This window comes from Cokeromyces recurvatus (assembly GCF_025118155.1).
Source record: "Cokeromyces recurvatus strain NRRL 2243 chromosome Unknown BX663scaffold_24, whole genome shotgun sequence".
Lineage (NCBI taxonomy): Eukaryota > Fungi > Mucoromycota > Mucoromycetes > Mucorales > Mucoraceae > Cokeromyces > Cokeromyces recurvatus.
In genome coordinates, this window is record NW_026251410.1 from 248,318 (window position 1) to 267,681 (window position 19,364).

The window sequence follows — 19,364 nt, forward strand, 5'->3', positions numbered from 1 at the left end:
TGTCTTATAATGATCTATAACTCAGCTTTTATTATAGTGGCCGTAAAATACTATCTTTTTTTTTTTAAAAAAAAAAAATAGTTGAATTACATTAACTTCTCTTCTTCTTTAATAATAATGACTGCTGAAGTAGTTGCAGCTAAGAAGAGCTTATTTTCACGTCCATTGGACTTGATATATTTTGTTTACTTTGCTACACATATTCCTATTACTTTAGCTATTGACTTTCAAGTATTTTATCCTCCTAATTGGGTCCCCCAAATATTCAAAGATGCTTTGGACTTTTATGTTTTGACATACAAAGATCCTTTTATGGGTAGTTCTACGCCTATTTATTGGTACTTGAGTTTTATTGTTTGTGAATTATTGATTCAATTGCCATTTTTCTTTATAGCCTGTGTTGGGCTAATTAAAGGTAATGTCACATTTATATTTTAAAATTCAACTAAAAAGCTCATTATTAAACTATATAATAATAGATTGTAAATATATTCGACTCCCACTTGCTAGTAAGTTATCTATATTATTATTATTATTTAAGAAAATATAACATTTATTTCATTTTAATAATAATTAGTTTATGGTTCTCATGTCGCAACGACTGTTTTACCTTCCATTTTGGAAGTATTGTTGAATCCGGAATTAAAGCTGAACCAAACTGAACGTCTTGTATTATGTAGCTTTTATGCACCTTATTTTATCTTACCTCTCATTATGTTGATTGACTCATTTATTCGCGTCAACAAATATATGAAAGTAAACAAGATACTTAAAAAGACAGAATAAAAGGCAATCATGATTTTATTAATCAATTTTTAAGACAATTTTACCTACTGTACGATGTGTAAGAAGTCTTTCGTGAGCTTTATATCCTTCAGTTAAAGGTATAATATTGCTATCTTCATGGACTGTACCATGAATAGCTTTGGCTTCAAATAAAGGCGCAATTTTATTTCGGAAATCTGCGTTAGGAAGGGTAGTGATGACAGCATAAGTATGAGGAGCAAATATTTTTTTATAGCCGACTTTTGAAATGATGGAAACAATATTAAACAATCCAATATGATTGGATCCAATATGTTCAATAGGGCCAACAGCAGTTGAATAGACACCATTCTTTTTTAAAAGAGGATCAAGTTGTCTATAATAGTCTTCACCACCTACGCAATCGAAAATGATATCAAATGTATCCTTTTCTTCAGTGATAAAAGACTTGTAAGCTACTTCATCCTTGTAATCTATCACTTGATCTGCACCGAGTGATTTTACAAATTCAATATTTTTGCCACTACAGATTCCCACAACTGTATTCTCTGCATAAATAGTCTTTGCTAATTGTACACCATAACTGCCTACTCCACCAGAAGCACCAGCGATTAAAATTTTTCTTTTTTCATGAGGATGTGTTTCAACACGATGACCATTTTTGACAATACCTTGGTATGCAGTGAGAACAGCAATACCAGCTGAAGCTGCTTGCTCAAAGGAAAGATGCTGAGGTTTTTTAGCAATAGAAGCCTTTGTGATATCCACAACTGTGTATTGAGCATATGTTCCATTTAAGCTAGATGGAAAATACAAGCTACCAAAGACTTCATCTCCTACTTCAAACTCTGTGACAGCAGCTCCCTTTTCCACAATAATACCTGCAAAATCAGCGCCAAGAATCGAAGGAACAGATATGATAAAGGTGCTAAACTTTATATTTCCACTAGCAACCTTGGCATCTACAGGATTAACTCCTGCAGCTTTGATGCGAACCAATACTTCATGCGGCGACTTTATTTTAGGAATGGGTAAATCTTCTTTATAAACAAGAGATTCTTTAGGAGAACCGTATTTAACAAGTTGAATACCATGCATTTTTTTTTTCTTTTTAAATAAATATATGCATATATTGTTAACAAAGAAGAAAAAAATAATAATAAAAATAAAAAAGTGGCAAATTATTTATGTGATGATAAAAGTCTATGTTCCATAATAGGAAAACATAATCCTTGTTGCGAGTCGGACTGTGACAATAGAAAAAAAAATACTTTATTATAAGTATATGATATTATCTTCAAATGAGACATTTTGAATATATGTGTGTATATTTTTTAGATAAATTGATCTTTTAAAACGAAATTAGGATATATAAATACTGAAACTATCTTGGAGTTAGCTTCTTTTTTTTATAAACATTTACCCCAATAAGAAGCAGTGCTCACAACATATTTTAAACAGTTCTTAGAAGTAATAGTCATACATACTATTCTGATGTAAGGCATTACCTCATTGTCTCCTTTAAGCAAGTTCCTATTATATATATATATATAACTTTAGATCAGTATTCTTTAATAGAATTTAGAAAAAGTAGGTACTAGAGGCAAAAGCAATGGTTTATACTCACCAGCCTTAGTTGTATCCACAATAAATCATTTGTGATAAATTTTTTATAGTTATTCATCATAATGAGATATCCTTTCATTTCATTTTTATCAATTTATTAGGTCCATAAAACCGATTTCATCAATTTTCCAGATATAGAGCGCAACTGAGTCCCATTGACTTACAATATAATATCAAAGCTCTCATGTTTAGGGTGACTTTCTTTCTAAAGTACATGCATATTTTTTTTTCCTTTTTGCTTGCTTCAAGGGTATGACACATTTTTTTTAAAAAAAATATATTAAATGACATCGGTATCTTCATGTTAAATAAACGCGTTATTATATCTCTTTTTACATCTATAAGGATGATTGATAGAAGATTACAATAAAAGCAGTATTTTTTTTTGTCTTCCGGTTATTACGTTCGCTTTAATTATTACAAAGTATCTTATACATTGAAATAATTTAGCCTTCATGTTTAGATATATTATCTAGATATAAGTAGCAATAAATGCATGTAAATCCATATAAGTAATAATAAGACTAATTATCACTAATAATCTCGGATCAAGAAATCACGTAATTACTTTCTCTGGATTTGGGATATACTGTACTTGTAAAGTTTATTCTAGGATGTGAATTATCGACTTATTTAAAATGTTTCGGTTACGTTTTGTTTGATGGTATGTAAAATGCATAGGTTTACTTGTTTATTTATGTGCTATTTCCTCATTTATACGTGAATGAAATAATCAAAGAATTCATTCCAGATACTAAATATGTGTACTGTAAGCTGTTATGAATATAATTTATATTAACCATACTTACAATTCATCTTTCATGATAAGCTATCACATGGTGTATTACCGTGCAGAAAAAAAAAACTGTGGTAATACTGCTAGATATATTCATTAAAACTCTTAATAATATGTTTACTGGTCGAGATCGCCCTTCTGCATTACCTTGTTAATAAGAATAATAGCATTGCTGCTGTCTCAAACACGGAGAGAGGGTTTCTTTTTTTTCTCTCTAAAATAATTATTTTATTTTGCCTTAATTTATATTAATGCTATATTTAACGCAATTTTTAACTAGTCTTAAATCTATCCCCCAAAAAAAAAAAAATACTGTAAGTTGAGGAATACCTTTCTCTCTTCCCCCCCCCCTTGAGCCCATTAAAAGCTTTTTAATTCCTTCATTATTTTTAAGATAACTTCCCTCGGGCAATTTTTTGATGTGTAGCTTCTCAGTGTGCTCATTGGATTAATAATAAAAAAATATATTTTAAATGTAGGATAAGGGATACCTATGCTTAATGTGGTCGAGTAACTAGATAACACCTTAACTAGCTACCTGGTAACCCACAACCGTAATCTTGCATTTGTCACTCAAATATTAGCTAGTCTCGAACATATGTAATTATATGTCTACATAGCTACCAACAATTATAAATGTCTACAATTATTGAGGACCCACTTTCAGTTTTACTCAGATACAAAATGAAGGAATCGTCACTCTTCTACTATCTCTTGTTATAACTTATCTATTTTCCCTTAGAATATACAATAGACAGCTGTCTATCGTATATTGTTTGAACTTGATTACTTATTTCATGTTAAAATACCTTCTGGCCTTGTCTTGAAATTTCTTTTCTTGACTTTGTGTTAACAATTGATGCTAGTAGTGTTGACATGTTCTCTTTCTTTATTGTTATTGATAGTCACACTTCTCGCTCTCTCTCTTTCTCCATTTCATTCTTAATATATATGTATATATATATTTATTTAGTTTCTTAGTCTATTGGATTGAATCAGCCCGGGAAATACACTTGATACTATGTACACACATTTATTTAATGAAAATTAAATGTAGTATTTATCATTATTCCATTATACTAGAAGATTGCACGCAAAATAATTTTAATTAAATCGTATTGAGCTGTTTTTCTTCTCATAACTACGCTACTTCTTTTCATAGAATAAAGAATTACATGAATAATTTATTGAAAAATACAATTGCTTTAATTTCAATCTTTACACTAAATTGATAGCTTGCTTGAATTATCTATTCTTTTTAAAGTCAATTTCTGTTTTCGGCTCTTAGAGTTCCAGTTTATATTTTTTTTTTTTATTTATTTATTCTTAACCCTCCTTACTTTTTTAACCAAGTCAATTTTATATGAATCAATGGATTCAGAATCATCTACTTTTATAGAAACACCACCTATAACAACGATACAACATAGTGATTGGCTACCACTTGTAGCTGCTACTTTATTATCATTCATCATTGTTTTACTTACATTATCAAGATATGGCAGCATTAGAAGTCAACCTTGGTATGTAACAGCTACTTGTATGATTGGTTGGTTTTTTCCATTTTGGATCATATTCTTATTACCATTAGATTTGGCATCAGTAAGTTTTTTTTTTTTTTTTTTTTTTTTTTTTTTTTTTTTTTTTTTTTTTTTTTTTAATTGAATAAGATGAATGGACACTAACGCTTGTGTATTAGACTGTTCATGACGATAAGAAAGGAAGAGTACCTTTTGCATATGTTTCGCAATCATTTTTGTTTGTTGCTTGGAGAGTACTTTACTGGACTTCTTTTTGTTTAACTTGGTAAATTAGGTTGATGAATTTAACCTTTTTTTTCTTAAAAAAAAAGAATGAATGGCTTATAAAAATATAGGTTTATAATTCCAATGATGCAAGCTTATATCAATCAAGGTGATTTCAGCATTTCAAAACGACTTAAGTCAGCAATTCACGTTAATATTCGATTTTATTCGATATACGTTGTTGTTGGTGCAATTGGATTAATTTATTTAATATTCGGGAATGGGTTGACCACTAGGTATATAATAATAATAATAATAAAAGATAATGATATTTATGCAAAAAGTATATATAGAGAAGGAATTCAAAGTTATGTAATGGCAGCAGCCAATAGTTGGGGTTTATTTTTAGTCATTATATTAATGGGTTATGGGCTTGTATCAGTACCTAGAACTTTATGGTATTCTGCAAATTACAATCGACATTTAAATAAAATTTATGCAAAGGCTGCACGTTTGAAAGAAGAGTGTATGGATAGTGAATTAGAATTCAATGAATTAGCGAAAACAATGAATGAAATATCGAAACGAGCAACTATGGAGTTGCCCGAGATACAGCAGTGTATTCATATTATGAATAGTCGATTCCCCTTTGTATTTCACGAATCATTTTCAAGTCGTAATAACTCTGTTCATATCCCTCGGGATTTAACAGAAGATTATCTTGTAAAATTATCAAGACGTATGATCTTAGCAATTCGTATGAGAAATAGAAAAAATGCGTAAGGGGAGGATTTATAAGATGGGGTACATAATACAATTTTTATTGACATTTCAAGATTATAATAATATAGACTCTGGAAAAACTTATTAAATGAAGCATTTTACCTTGAAGATATTATTAATAATAAAGACAAAAGAAATCGGTAAGTCTAAAATAATGTTTGTATGAGAGTATGAAAGTAAAAATAATTAACATACATACATATTTATCAAGTAAATTTACTTCCACCTTGAGAGCTAAAAAAGAAGATACACAATGGAATCGTATGGTTTCCTCTATAGAATGGTGGTGGAAATTACGTATATTACCTAATATCAATAAGTTATTGGCGATTCTATTTTCAATTATCAGTATTTGTATTATTTGGTCTGAATTAGTGTTTAATGTGAGAAGACCTGCTATTATATCCATTATATATTATGCAGTAAATGCCTGTGGTGAAAATTATGCAGCCTTAGAGGTAATAAAAAAAAAAAAAAAAATGAGATTGAAAGAGTGGGAAATGGTATGTTAATACTAACTTATTGCATTAGGCTATGGCGTTTTTCATATTATTATACATGTGTTTCTCTGTTTATTCCTCTTTATTCAAAATACGTTTCTTTAATTTATATTTGCTTATTCCTAATCATCATACAGATGAAAATAGTTTATTGTGGTTTACAAGTTATATGTGTAAAATGATGTAAGTACAGAATTAATATTATCAAATTATCTTATTTATAATGATCATCATTAGGGCTCCTTTATGTTATAATTTTATTAATTTGGCAGTGGATGCACCAGGAATCAATAAGGCAGTGTTTACAACTGTAAGTCTTTTTTATTATTATTTTTATTTGTTAGTATTCTTTACTCAAGTATCACGCTTATATTTGTTAGTTTATGGGTAAAGCTGATTTGATCAAATTTTTGGGAGCTTTCGCTGACTGGTTTCCTATTATCATCTTAATTCCTTCCCTTTCTTTACTATTTAATATACAAAACCGTTTCCTTGGACTTTGTGGGATTAAAAGTCCTTATCAAAATAATGATCAAAGTTACATCTATAATGATGATGACAATAATGATACAGAAGCAAATAATAGTAATAGAATACTTGACGAAGATTTTCAAGAAGGGATGAAATTAATAAAAGAAGGTAATAACGTGAATATATATATATACTTTATAAGTTACTTATATTATTATGTATTAGAACGTGAATTAAGAGAAAGAGAGATAAATCCTGAACTTGGAAATAATTCGAATAGAGTAAATAGAATTATAAAATAATATAAATCATGAACACTAAACTATTTATTAACATAGGAATATATTAACAAAAAATATAGCAAAAAAAGTGCTTTTACTTCAGATACATTACGGAATAAACGAGATAGGCGTATAGACGAAATATTATCAGGAAGGATCAATAAGAATCAATACTCTGATAATTCTATCTTATCTCCTTCTTCTTCGACATCAACTGAAAATGTTACTAATAATCAATCAGAAACAGAATCATTGAAACTAAAATCAAATTTAATATCTTTTGGGGACAGCGTAAAGCATAAAATAGGAGGATTATTTGATTCTTTCAAGGGTAATAATGAAAATACTGCAACTACTTTTACTCCTGTCGTTGTAGCACCATCACAAATTGAAGAAGAAGAAGAAGAAGAACAAACAAAATCTCGTCTAGAGTATACTTTAAATCATGTACCTACCACCGTTCGTGGACGTGTTTTTGGTCGACCTGTTATAAACGAAAATTATCGCCCATTTAAAAATACTAGACATCACCTAATAAATAATGAAGAGCAAGAAGAAGATAATAATACTACTGTCACTAATAGATTAGATTCACCGAATCCATTTTTAATGGCTTCATCAAATATGAACCACCAAACAAATAACAATGGTTATAATAATAATAATAATAATAATAATAGCGTGTCTCCATTTGCAAGGTTTGATGGCGTATAATAATTACAAATACACTCACCTTCACTAAACCACAACATTATTTATTTTTTTATTTTATTTTATTTTATTTTTTTAGAATATTTAAAATAAAATAACGTTAAATATTAAGCAAGCTGCACTTTTTTTTTATGTTCTTTAGTGACAATAATAGAAATATTCTTACTGTAATATTAAAAACTATGTTGTAATCGTATAAAGAAAGAAATCAGGAAACTTAAAATATAGAATAACCAAAATGTATACTCAATGAATGATATGCAGTGAATATGAATTCTTTTCTCTTTTTATTGAAGTTATAATCATAATCATGTCAATTAATAATAGGAATAGAAAAGAGAGAGCTCCTTTTTTTTTTCCCCCTCTTATTATGTATATTAGATAAAAGATATAACCCTACAGGTCATGCTTAATACGTCACTGAGTAAATCATAAACTTCATTGATATTTTCAGCTTTTCTTCAGTTATGATGAACTACAATGCATATCTAACAGTTTACCTCTCATTAGTAAATAAATAAGCATTGCGATAAACACAAAAAAATGACGTCCAATAAATGAATAATAGATGTATATTTAACAATTTATGTTTTGGTGGTATACGCAACTTATTGTATGTTTACAGAATTTATATAAATGCTATATTTTTTTCCTAGAAAAAGGGAAAAAAAAGTAGTATGTATATACTTAAAACACAACTTAATAAATAAAATTATGCTTTTAGTCTATGACAATAACTGCTTTAATTTTTATAGACAAAATTGTACATTCTTGTGTTATACACTGTAATGCAAATTATGTTTATTAAATCAGTTTAAAGTCTTCTTAATATAATTGTAAAGGATGATAATTAGATAGTTATTACATATTATTTTAAGAAAGAAAAAAAAACTATATAATAGTATAAAATCAACTAAACTGCTTACAATAGCAACAAGAAGGTTATCAAAGTATTATAAAAAGGAACAATATATGCACTTAACAATTGTAAATATAGCTAAATGCTATTATTTATACATAATTCTTGTTCAAAGGAGAAGATAATGTGCAATATTTAAATATTTAAATAACGGTTTTATACAGTAACTAAACCACCGTATTCTTCAAAGAGTAACAGACTGTGAAGCTTTAGATTTTTTTTTTGAAAGAAATGTGACAGGGAGTCGACAATTGTTTCCGTTATTCGTAGTCTAAGATGTATTTACAAGCAAAATATAGTATATTGTTTGATGAGAAGCTGAGAAGGATATTTAGGGCAAAAAGTTAAGTGCTTTTTTATTAGATAGTCATCCAAGTTGTCAATAGATAATGCATTTACCACATTCAATAAATATCATCCGTATCCAAACAGTTGGATTTACAAAAATTATTAGTTGACAAATAGAAAAGAAAAAAGTAGAATTAATAGCGGTTTAGTCTCTGCTCAAATTATCTTGTAAAAATTTATTGCTGTAGTATATTTGGATCTTTTATCGACTAATACGTAGGTTTCTGCTTAGTATTTATTTCATGATGGTGTTTTGATAAGTTAGTGTCATTCTTAGTCGCTAGAAGATTTTTGTATAGACGACAATAGGGGGGCTAAGAAGAGAGTAGTGTTAATCAATAGGATTAATATAATTAACTTATATACATCTATCATTAGCAACTGACTACTCTATGTTTAACTAAAACCACTGTGTATTCACAGCATAAGAATATCTAATAAACTAAAATCAAATAATAGTGTATATCAAATACACAAAGTACATAACAGTAATACAAGTATTTGAAATTAATCAAAATTAGCTAATTTTACGACATACGAAATAGTATTACTTTTGGAATAGAAAAAAATTTTGTCTAGTACAATATCTTTGTAGAACTTCCAAAAAAAAAACTAATCACATACAAATTGATAAAATATAACCTTTTCTTTTTGTGACAACATAATAATAAAAAAAGATATAGTCAATTAACTGTTACACTTATTAGAGTATCGTATAAAAGTTTAGACATCTAAAGTTATCAAATGTAAAAAATATGAAAATAAATGCTCCCTGCCAGGATCGAACTGGCGACCTTCAGATTATGAGACTGACGCTCTACCAACTGAGCCAAGGAAGCTGCTACACTTTTGTCGAGTGTGGCAAAAGTGAGGAACCAACCATTCCTCCTTTAAATCCACCGGAAAAACTTTTAATAACCGGGACCTACCACGATACAGGTTATATGCAAAATTTTGGTAAAATTTTAAAGTTTATATTTTTATCAATTTTTACTATAAAATGTTCAAATAAAAAACATAATATACATTATATATTAAATTATTTTGAATATATGTAAAAAAAAGTACATGTTTACTGCAAATATTCATGTTTTTTATTTTGGCTGTGAGCAACATCACTTGTAAATATTATAAATTTTGGGGCTTTAGCCAATCAGATTAACGGAAATGGAAATTTGAAGGGTTAATCTGAATTTGAAAAGTACTTAACAATTTTTTTGTTTATTTTTTTTTAAAGTTGCCAGCTAAAATTGGCGGTTATTTAATTCAGGAAGAAAATATTTACTAAAATGTAAATTATTCTTATTTTACTGACGTCAGTCAAAAAAAAAAAGCGATAAGATTTTAAAGTCTTCTTTTTTTATACAAAACAGCAGAAATTAAAAAAAACATGTATATAGATTATGAACTGAAATGGAGAATAATTAAAGTATTTAGTTGGACAACAAATAAACAAAATATATGATTATTTTATTTATGCTGATGTGAACATTGATGTTAATTAATTAAAATAACACATGTCAAAAAAATAAATCTAATGTAACTGTTAATTAGGGAAATCTAGTTATTTTTTTCAATTGTTATAATTGTATTTATGTAATGTTATGTCAACATGATTACAACACATGTAAAAAAAAAGAGAAAAAGAGAATTAAGATCAAATTCATAAAAAAAAGTCAGTGATTACTCATTTTAAATAAAAAATGACAAAGATTTTTTTTTTATTTTATTCAATTTCATTCATCTCATTTTTAAACATTTTAAAAAATCTAACTTCAATTTCAGTCTTTTAATCAGAACAATACGGATTTCTAGAGAAGTAATGAATTCCAGTCCACATTAGCCATATTAATTGTACCAATAGTGAGAATCTATTCTCTAATTACTGCAATGTTGAATCATTTTAACAAAATTAACATTACTATTGATCTCCATCAACTCATCATTAAAAAAAAAGAATACAAAATATACTTTCATAATGGTTTCCAGTTTATTTTTTAAATCTATGATATATATCAACATTTTTCTTTATTTTATTCAATAAAAAAAATAAAGGAACAGGACAAAGTCAAAGGTATTAAAATATATTTATTCATATTCATATTAGTATTTGTATTAATTTTTTTTTATTTTTATATTTTTTATTATTGTTCATATTGCAATGCGTTAATTTTATAACACCAGCTAGGAAGTGGTGTAAGCAAACTGATATCAACAGGGACATCGACGATTTCATCAATTCTGGGTGTAATCTTTCCCTTCTTGGGTTGACACTGTCTATCGAGCTCATTATAAAATTGAGTCATCTAAAAAAAAGTATAAGTATATTATTTTTCAAATTACATTTTTTTTATTAATATTATTGATTAGATTACCTTGTCTGTTCTCCAAGAAGGGATCTTTCTTCTTCTTGATACGACTACACTACCAATCGTCAAGCCATCTTCTTCATCAGACATGTACTCTTTACTTAAAAGAGTATCCCACTCCTTCTCTGACACCATATAGTGGCGTGCAATTCTTCTTTTTACTTCTCCTTGAACTTTTCGTCTACGTTCAAGCTTCTATTATTAATAACAAAAAAAAAGTATGTATGTAAGTTTTACTGGTATCAACTTATTAATTGATATTTACCAAAATCTTTCTTTGTTCTAATTTTTTCTTATGCTTTTTTATAGTCATTTCATCTTCACTTAGAGTATTAGTTTCAATATATTTTCTTTTTAAATATTCAAAATGTTTTCTAATATGGTGGGTAACCATTTGCTTGTCTACTTCCAAATTCTGATTACCCGTTATTTCTTTTTCCGAGTCAATTATCTCTTGTAAAATATCATTATAAATGATATTATTAACTCCTTTCATCAAAGAAGTCTTAAAGTCCCAGCTAAAGCCTTTGGTAGCCACGTAATTTCCATAGTAACTACGAATTTTGCCCTAATTAAAGAGATAATAATTTATGTAAGTATATATTTTCGATCTTTGATATTTATACGTAGAATATTATTAATGTTTTTTTTAACTTACAGAAATACGAGCATTTCTTTCGAAATGTTTCTTGTAAGGAGAAGATGCCTCAGCTTGTGAAGCAGCCAAAGCAGTCTTCAACTCTTCAATTTGACGATTCATATCGTCCATTCTAGCGACAATAGAAGCAATACTGGGATTGCTATTGCCTCTTCTGGTTAGATTAACTTGTGAAGAAGGCAACACTTCAGGAATCATTCTATTGTTGTTATTAGTAGGTGCAGACATTATTCAGATAAAGTAACGATATGATATAAATCGAAATACTGAGTCAGGAAGAGATCAAACATTCAGGCTTAAGTATAGTTTCGGTAAATCAATGTTGGTTTCTTTTTTTGTTTCAATATTCAATTTTTTTATTATGATTTTACTAGTAAAGTATTTAAATTTTTTTTTCACATTTTATTACGCGTTTTTCTTTTTTGTTTATTTATTTTTTATTTATTTTTTAAGGTAAGTACTATTATTATTAATATTCATCACTAATGTTTTTCTTGTAGTTTATAGATTACTACTTTCTTTAAAAGGTAGCAATATTCAATGCTTTCCTTGGTGTTGTTATATCTTTGAATATGGTAAAGTTAAAGATGTTCTTTTATCTGGTAATCTTTTTATTTATTTACATACATATTTAGAAAACTCAAAGTAGAAGATGTATTCCTTTTTATTATTTCTTTCGTTGCTCTTGGATATTATTCAGCTAATATTTGCTTGTTAAGGTACTACTTTAATCTACTATAACTTTCGTTACAATATATTGTATTGATATCAACAAAATTTTTTTTTCTCAAGTAGAATCAAAGAGTTGACTAGCATCTATCACTAGTTCCTTTTTATATTTGAATGAAAAAGGTATAAACTTTCTTCCTTTACACTTTTTAACTCTTTTATTAATTATTTGTCTGTTATATTCTATAGATTACTGTCTCTGTTCAAGTGCTATTCCTAATCAATTGCTTTGGGAACTATAAAATACTATGATGGCCCCCTGCAATATATCCTTGAAAAAGAATTTTAAACTACAAGTAATCGAGCGTGTCTGAAAACTAAAGAAGAAGAATATCAAGGTAGGTTGTATATACTTATATATGATACTGAATGTATTGTATTCAATACGTATAGTGCATTCAGTATTGTATTCTATTATTTTCTTTTATTATATGTCATATTTTATTATACAATCCAAAATATATATAAATAAATAAAAGCCACATTTTTTTTATAAACAATATTTTTATAATAATGTCCAATGTCCAATGAAAAAGGCAATATAAAGGCCTAGTAAATGTAAACAAATAAGGAAAAATGTATAATTCAAAATGATAAATAAGTAAACGTATTAAACAATGGATTAAAAGGCAATAAAGCTCCTATAATTCTATTAATAAAGCCCAATGGAATGTATATCTGCTATAGAAATGCTTCATGTTTTTGAAAGAAAGCGTCAAATCATGTTGTCGTATGAAATCCCTATTATATGCAAAATAGGTATCGGTTTTGTTCAAAATCTATATTATAACCGAGATTTTGTTTTGCATATAACCGAGATTATAATCGGGATTTCCCGCTTTTGTTCATAAATGGAACTCCCGGTTATTATATAGATTTTGTTCAAAACCGATATAATATTAGGGATTTTCCACGAGCAACTTTTTGCAGTGAGAGGTACGCCTAAGGAAAGAAGCTAAGCGGAAGATGAAATTCAAGCCCATTACCAATAACAAAAGGTTACGTAAAAACAGGGTCCAAAGTGAAACATGTTAACACGTAAAGACTTCTTTAAGGCTTTTAATATTTGTTCAAATCTTATTGGAACACGTTCATACTTAGATAATATTTTACAATATTTTATTTAGTATAAATACGATTTTGATTTGAATGAAATAAACATTATCTTTGATCTTGTCTTTTAAATTAACGTCTTCTTTAAATTTTATTTTATTTTGACTTACCGGTTAACCACAGAGAGTTGAATCGGGTTTATACTTACTATTTAAATTGACACTTTCGAAGAACTATCAGTGATATTTGAAAATCAATTATTTTCGGTAAGTCACGTGACGAAGCCAATAGAAACTGTCTGTTTTTCGGGTTTTTATTTTTCCTGAAAACAAATTAAAAGTCTTTATCAAGAATTTTAATTTTGACGTGAAGTTAGCTCTTGTAAATTATTGCATAGAATATTGTTGACTGAGGTTGTCAAATGGTTCCAGAAAGTAAAAGAAGAGAAAATAAAGTGTGGTATTTCTTTTAAAATATCAAATAAAAAAAAAATTAGAAAATAAAAAAATAGTATTAAGACAAAAAAGTCAACGAGACTGAACAATAGTTCTAAAGTCAATTATTTTATTTATGAATTTAAATTGATGGGGGTATTTATAAAAATTATTAAAGAAGTTTGAGATAAGGTGTGAATCAGAAAAGTGTTAGTTACGACCGAGTAAGGTATGTTGTTGATAATGAAGTGTTAGTGATTTTAATATTACTTGATGAAGTAGATTAAGAGAGTTGCAAGAGAATTTAGATAGAGTTCCTTGAATAAATTTATGATTCACATATTTAACCAAGAAACATGACATTACAAATCAGCTTATGACAGCCTCTGATACTCATTTGATACAACAATATCTAAAAGAAGTTCTACGTAATCATGGCATTTCATCTCTCCCTTTTGTTCATCTTCAAATTTAGTTATTACTAATATCTCACTCAGCTAAAGCAAACACCCCATCAGCACAAAACAAAACGTTATAAAATTAGAAAATCCAAAAACTATAACCTATGACTTGATAGTATCGTCATATAATAAACAAAAAAATGTATCACTTCTTCTAAAGCAACTTTTTTTCACTTTAATAAAACGCTCGACCTGAATAATAAAGTTGTTTTATCAAACAAAAAAGAGCTCGAATCCTTTAAACAAAGCATCTTGTCTAACTGGAATTCTAAAGATTTTAAGCAACATTGCCAACTTAAAAATCGCATGTCTTTAAAAATTGATAAAGTATTTAGTCAGTGTTATGATTGTAGTCGTCTTTACAACTAAGTCAATAGAAATAAACCATCATTTATTTAAATAATAAAGAGGTTACTCAAATAAAACTAGTGTATTGTACGTCACAGCATAATATTCATTCTACATTCAGTTTTAATAATAGTCATTATTAGAGTATTCGAGCGCTAAAAAATAATTATATACATTGTATTATTTAACAATAAGAATTCAATAGGATTATCATATTATACATATTATATTTACATCTATAATAATGAATATTGTTATGTAATAATAACATCTTAGGAGATGATAATAATAATAGCTTATAAATAATTGGTATTGCTATGACTGGAATATTCACTGTAAATTAATATAAACGCGTTGTTTACCCCAGAAATAATAATTAGTAACAATGCCAGATCATGGAGAATAAAGATAGAAATAGATCTTATTGCAAGCAGAATTATTCGGAGACAACAATTACACATAGTGCTTTATTATAGCAGTATTCAAATCATACTTCTATTAATATAACTTACCTTTCAAGAAATATATAAATAGCCTTTGTCTTTTTTTTTTATATCATTTTTTCTTTGTAGGGTTTTTTGTATTATTCCACTTAATAAAACTATACAAAATTTTCACAGACTTATCTTTTCTATTTTCTCTTTCCTTATCTTTTGCACTCAAAACATCGCCATTTATTTTTTCAAAACGGGCAAGATTTACCAGCCGTACTGTAATACTTAAATGAAAGTTGAGCTTATATAAAGTGATTGTATACCATCTATTTATAGGTTATGTACCATAACATACAAATACAAACAGAATTTCATTGAAAATCTGTGCGGCAATCAAATATGTTTATTGAGATTGCTCTAACCAGAAAGGGCATATTATATTATTCAATATAATTTATTCTTTTTCTTTATTATACTAATACTCTACACTGTTTATGAAATCAGATATTAATATATCCAAACATTAGATTCGATTTTCTTAAGAGAAAGTTGTAACAGCAATTGGTTATGTCATGATTCTATATGATTGTTTGTAGTGAATCTTTAATAACTTTCTTCAGCATATCGTTCTTCCTTTGTTTTTTTTAAACTGTTATTCGATTTCCGTTCACATTTTATAAAATGATAAAAAAAAAAATCTGGTCCTTCATCATATCTTAAAAACCTTCAATTCCTTTTAAAAAGGTTCCTTATCTAAATCTTTCAGTATATATTTTAACATATATATATACAAATCGTCGAGATATTATTTGTAAAAACTTATTTGTGTCCTTGTTCACAGCAATATTCATGATATTAGCTTGAAATTTTTACATAAAACCACTCGTTTTCAATCGGATTAAGGGCAAGGGAATGCGTAAAGGTCAATCTATACTATTTGTCTTCCTCCCTCTCTTTTTTTTTTTTTTTTTTTTTTTTTTTTTTTTTTGTGAAAATGCTGACATTATTAAATGTGTACTTAGGGCTCTTATATTGATATAATATCATATTTCTCAATTATAATCCGTTATTTTTTAAAATATCTATGATGTTGTGCCTTATGATCTTTAATTATAACCTAGAATTCTTTCCATCTTCTTTCTTAATTAAAGTGCTTACCATCTATCGGATGAAGTAACCCTATAAACATCAAGTCTCCAACATTATATTTATATTTGAAGTTGATCATATAACTCTTTCCATTTCTCTTTTCTTAATCTATGTTTACCATTAGACTCAGAGTAATTGATTTGAGCCTCACTATCAACAATTGTTATCCTCTTTTAACTCTTTAATTCTCTAATGAGTATAAAGTTTTAATTAGGTTAACCTATCCTTTCTTCTTGTTGAGATCAATGGAAGCACTAATTTTTTTTAACCCTATAATTAATATCAGAATAGATCAAGTATTTATGATTGGAGATATTATACTATTTATTACAATAAGCCTCGCTTTTTTCAGTTGCAATCTACTAACATAAAGTAGCCCCAACTGAATATCGATTATTTTTAACACTAAATTTAGCTAAAGTGTCTATGTTCATATCATAAAAAACTTATGTGTGCGTATTAATGATTGTAAATTAGTCAAGCTATTTACAGAAAGTCTTCAGTGAAGTTTATGTTTGAAGCTGATATTTATAAAATTATATATTCATATATATTTGTATATATCTGTTTAGAAATCAGTAGTAATGCTTTTATTGAATTTAATAATAAGCTGCAAGATATATTGCAAATGTATATGCTGCTAAAACTTTCGATAAGATCTATTCGAAGGTTTTCTATCTTTATGATGATAATAACAAGTTTATAGTATCTAGAATTATAAGAAGGATAAAATTACATCTGCTCAAGTGTGGCGAATTACTCCACATTCTAAGTTAATTCGGAGTTAGCAAGAACACTTTTAAGTGAGCAGTTTGTAAAACTTTAAATTAAATATCCGTAGGCTGCCACTCTGTTGTTAAGCACATTAGCAAAATATAAAAAAAAAAAGTTCCTTTTAAAGTACATCTTCTTTATTTCACCGAGCCAACTTGTATGACCTATAAGAAGATATATTTTTTATTTTTTTTAGAAAAAAAATATAGATGTTGTTTTGATCAAAATGCACTATTTTTAAGATTTTTTCTTTTTTCTTTTTTTTTTTCTTTTCTTCTACATTTTTTTTTGTTAAAAAATTATGATCATCACTAAGGTTTCTCGCTCATCTTTTGGATCTATTCTTGCTAGTCGATCTTTAAGCAAACGGGTTTATAGTAGTTCTATTAATCATACTGAAGTATGTATATAATTCTATAAAACAAAACAATTTTCTTTTCTTTTTTTTATTAACGTTTTTTTTTCCATATTATAAGTCTCTTAAAAAGACTGCCCTATATGATTTTCATATTCAGTATGGAGGAAAGATGGTGCCATTTGCAGGTTATGCTATGCCTGTTCAATATGCTAGTATGGGTGTATTAGCTTCTCATCTTCATACACGACAAAAAGCCTCCATATTTGATGTATCGCATATGCTTCAATCTCGGTATGAAGAAGTATACAATATACAATATACAATACACAATATATATACAATATATATGTACAATATATATATATATATATTTGTATATTTATATAATATCATGACTGGGGAAATTCATATCAAAATACAATATAATATTATTATAGTGTTATTGGTAAAGATCGTAAAAAATTCTTTGAAACATTAGTGGTTGCCGATTTACATCAATTACCTGTTGGACAAGGTACTCTATCTGTTTTCACAAATGAACAAGGAGGAATTATCGATGATACTATCGTGATGCAACACGATGATAGTCTTTATGTGGTATCTAATGCGGCTTGTGCTGATAAAGATTTAGCTCATATTCGAAGGTATCTAACTGAGTTTCAAAATAAAGGATATGATGTGGACTTTCAAGTCATTACAGATCATTCCTTAATTGCTATTCAAGGTCCTAAAGCAGCGATTGCACTTGAATCATTAGTAGGTAAAAGTCTGAATGATTTTAGCTTTATGCATGGTAAATATATGGATATAGCGGGTGTACCTTGTCATGTTGCTCGTTCTGGTTATACAGGGGAAGATGGATTTGAAGTAATATATATATATATATATATATATATATATGTATATGTATATACATATTATCTTCTTCTTTAACTAACTTGACTTATTTATTTACTGTTTCATGTTTAGCTTTCTATCCCTACTGAAGAAATTGTTCATATTACAGAGAAATTAGTGTCTCATCCTGATGTTGAATTAGCAGGATTAGGTGCTCGAGATTCACTTCGTCTTGAAGCAGGTCTTTGTCTATATGGTAATGATTTAGATGAAACTACAACACCTATAGAAGCTGGTTTAACATGGACTATTCGTAAGTTCCTATTATTCTAAATATTTATTATCATTATCATTTTCACTCACTCTCTCTCTCTCTCTCATAAATTTATTAAACTTTTATAATTATATAATAGCCAAATCACGTCGTGAGACAGGTGGATTCTTGGGTGCAGAGCATATATTACCTCAGATTAAAGGAGGTGTGACACGTCGTCGAGTAGGTCTCTTTATTGAAGGTGCTCCTGCTCGTCAAGGTGCTGAAATCTTGAATGAGGAAGGAGAGATGGTTGGTACTATCACATCAGGCTGCCCTTCCCCTGTTCTAAAGAAGAACATTGCTATGGGTTATGTTAAAAATGGACTTCATAAGAAGGGCACTGAATTAAACGTCAAAGTTAGAAATAAGCTTCAAAAAGCAGTGATTACCAAGATGCCTTTTGTTGAAGCAAAGTATCATAAATAGGGATGTAGATAATCATTCTTTGAAACATTATATTATTTATAAATGCCTTTTTCTTCTTTCTTTTTTCTTTTGT

The 19,364-nt window shown here is 27.9% G+C and overlaps 5 protein-coding genes and 1 non-coding gene across 6 annotated transcripts; 3 read left to right on the forward strand and 3 right to left on the reverse strand.

Moving 5' to 3' along the window:
- Positions 1–117: 117 nt before the first annotated feature.
- Positions 118–790, forward strand: BX663DRAFT_477197 (transmembrane protein 6/97; the record flags this gene model as incomplete). Its single annotated transcript, XM_051524279.1, has 3 exons — positions 118–415; positions 480–509; positions 578–790. The coding sequence occupies 3 exons, from the start codon at positions 118–120 to the stop codon at positions 784–786; spliced, it is 537 nt and encodes a 178-aa protein (XP_051380297.1). The 3' UTR covers positions 787–790.
- On the reverse strand, positions 791–1,903 carry BX663DRAFT_458930 (chaperonin 10-like protein). Its single transcript, XM_051523910.1, has one exon. It carries the CDS (start codon positions 1,861–1,863, stop codon positions 805–807), a length of 1,059 nt encoding a protein of 352 aa, XP_051380298.1. The 5' UTR covers positions 1,864–1,903; the 3' UTR covers positions 791–804.
- A 2,567-nt stretch (positions 1,904–4,470) lies between these two features.
- On the forward strand, positions 4,471–7,696 carry BX663DRAFT_518241 (LMBR1-like membrane protein-domain-containing protein). The gene is made up of 11 exons (XM_051528842.1): positions 4,471–4,789; positions 4,887–4,993; positions 5,064–5,228; positions 5,286–5,711; positions 5,784–5,855; positions 5,927–6,173; positions 6,247–6,398; positions 6,453–6,525; positions 6,596–6,854; positions 6,912–6,967; positions 7,025–7,696. The coding sequence occupies exons 1-11, from the start codon at positions 4,559–4,561 to the stop codon at positions 7,679–7,681; spliced, it is 2,445 nt and encodes an 814-aa protein (XP_051380299.1). The 5' UTR covers positions 4,471–4,558; the 3' UTR covers positions 7,682–7,696.
- A 2,015-nt stretch (positions 7,697–9,711) lies between these two features.
- Positions 9,712–9,784, reverse strand: BX663DRAFT_t105. The gene has a single exon. It is a non-coding gene; the product is annotated as a tRNA-Met (tRNA).
- A 1,305-nt stretch (positions 9,785–11,089) lies between these two features.
- On the reverse strand, positions 11,090–12,200 carry BX663DRAFT_554210 (uncharacterized protein; the record flags this gene model as incomplete). Its single annotated transcript, XM_051531506.1, has 4 exons — positions 11,090–11,251; positions 11,321–11,509; positions 11,580–11,882; positions 11,973–12,200. The coding sequence occupies 4 exons, from the start codon at positions 12,198–12,200 to the stop codon at positions 11,090–11,092; spliced, it is 882 nt and encodes a 293-aa protein (XP_051380300.1).
- Positions 12,201–17,601: 5,401 nt separating this feature from the next.
- BX663DRAFT_518247 (Aminomethyltransferase mitochondrial precursor) lies at positions 17,602–19,335 on the forward strand. Its single transcript, XM_051528843.1, has 5 exons — positions 17,602–17,754; positions 17,831–18,003; positions 18,150–18,579; positions 18,682–18,862; positions 18,963–19,335. Exons 1-5 carry the CDS (start codon positions 17,656–17,658, stop codon positions 19,289–19,291), a joined length of 1,212 nt encoding a protein of 403 aa, XP_051380301.1. The 5' UTR covers positions 17,602–17,655; the 3' UTR covers positions 19,292–19,335.
- Positions 19,336–19,364: the final 29 nt, after the last annotated feature.

Excerpts from the sequence above, each read along its gene's own strand:
- BX663DRAFT_458930 (XM_051523910.1), bottom strand. The coding sequence starts at position 1,863 with ATGCATGGTATTCAACTTGTTAAATACGGTTCTCCTAAAGAATCTCTT.
- BX663DRAFT_518241 (XM_051528842.1), top strand. The coding sequence starts at position 4,559 with ATGGATTCAGAATCATCTACTTTTATAGAAACACCACCTATAACAACG. Across the intron at positions 4,790-4,886 it reads TACCATTAGATTTGGCATCA|ACTGTTCATGACGATAAGAA; the intron begins GTAAGTTTTTTT and ends CTTGTGTATTAG. Across the intron at positions 5,229-5,285 it reads GGGAATGGGTTGACCACTAG|AGAAGGAATTCAAAGTTATG; the intron begins GTATATAATAAT and ends AAGTATATATAG.
- BX663DRAFT_518247 (XM_051528843.1), top strand. The coding sequence starts at position 17,656 with ATGATCATCACTAAGGTTTCTCGCTCATCTTTTGGATCTATTCTTGCT. Across the intron at positions 17,755-17,830 it reads GTTCTATTAATCATACTGAA|TCTCTTAAAAAGACTGCCCT; the intron begins GTATGTATATAA and ends CCATATTATAAG. Across the intron at positions 18,580-18,681 it reads CAGGGGAAGATGGATTTGAA|CTTTCTATCCCTACTGAAGA; the intron begins GTAATATATATA and ends TTTCATGTTTAG.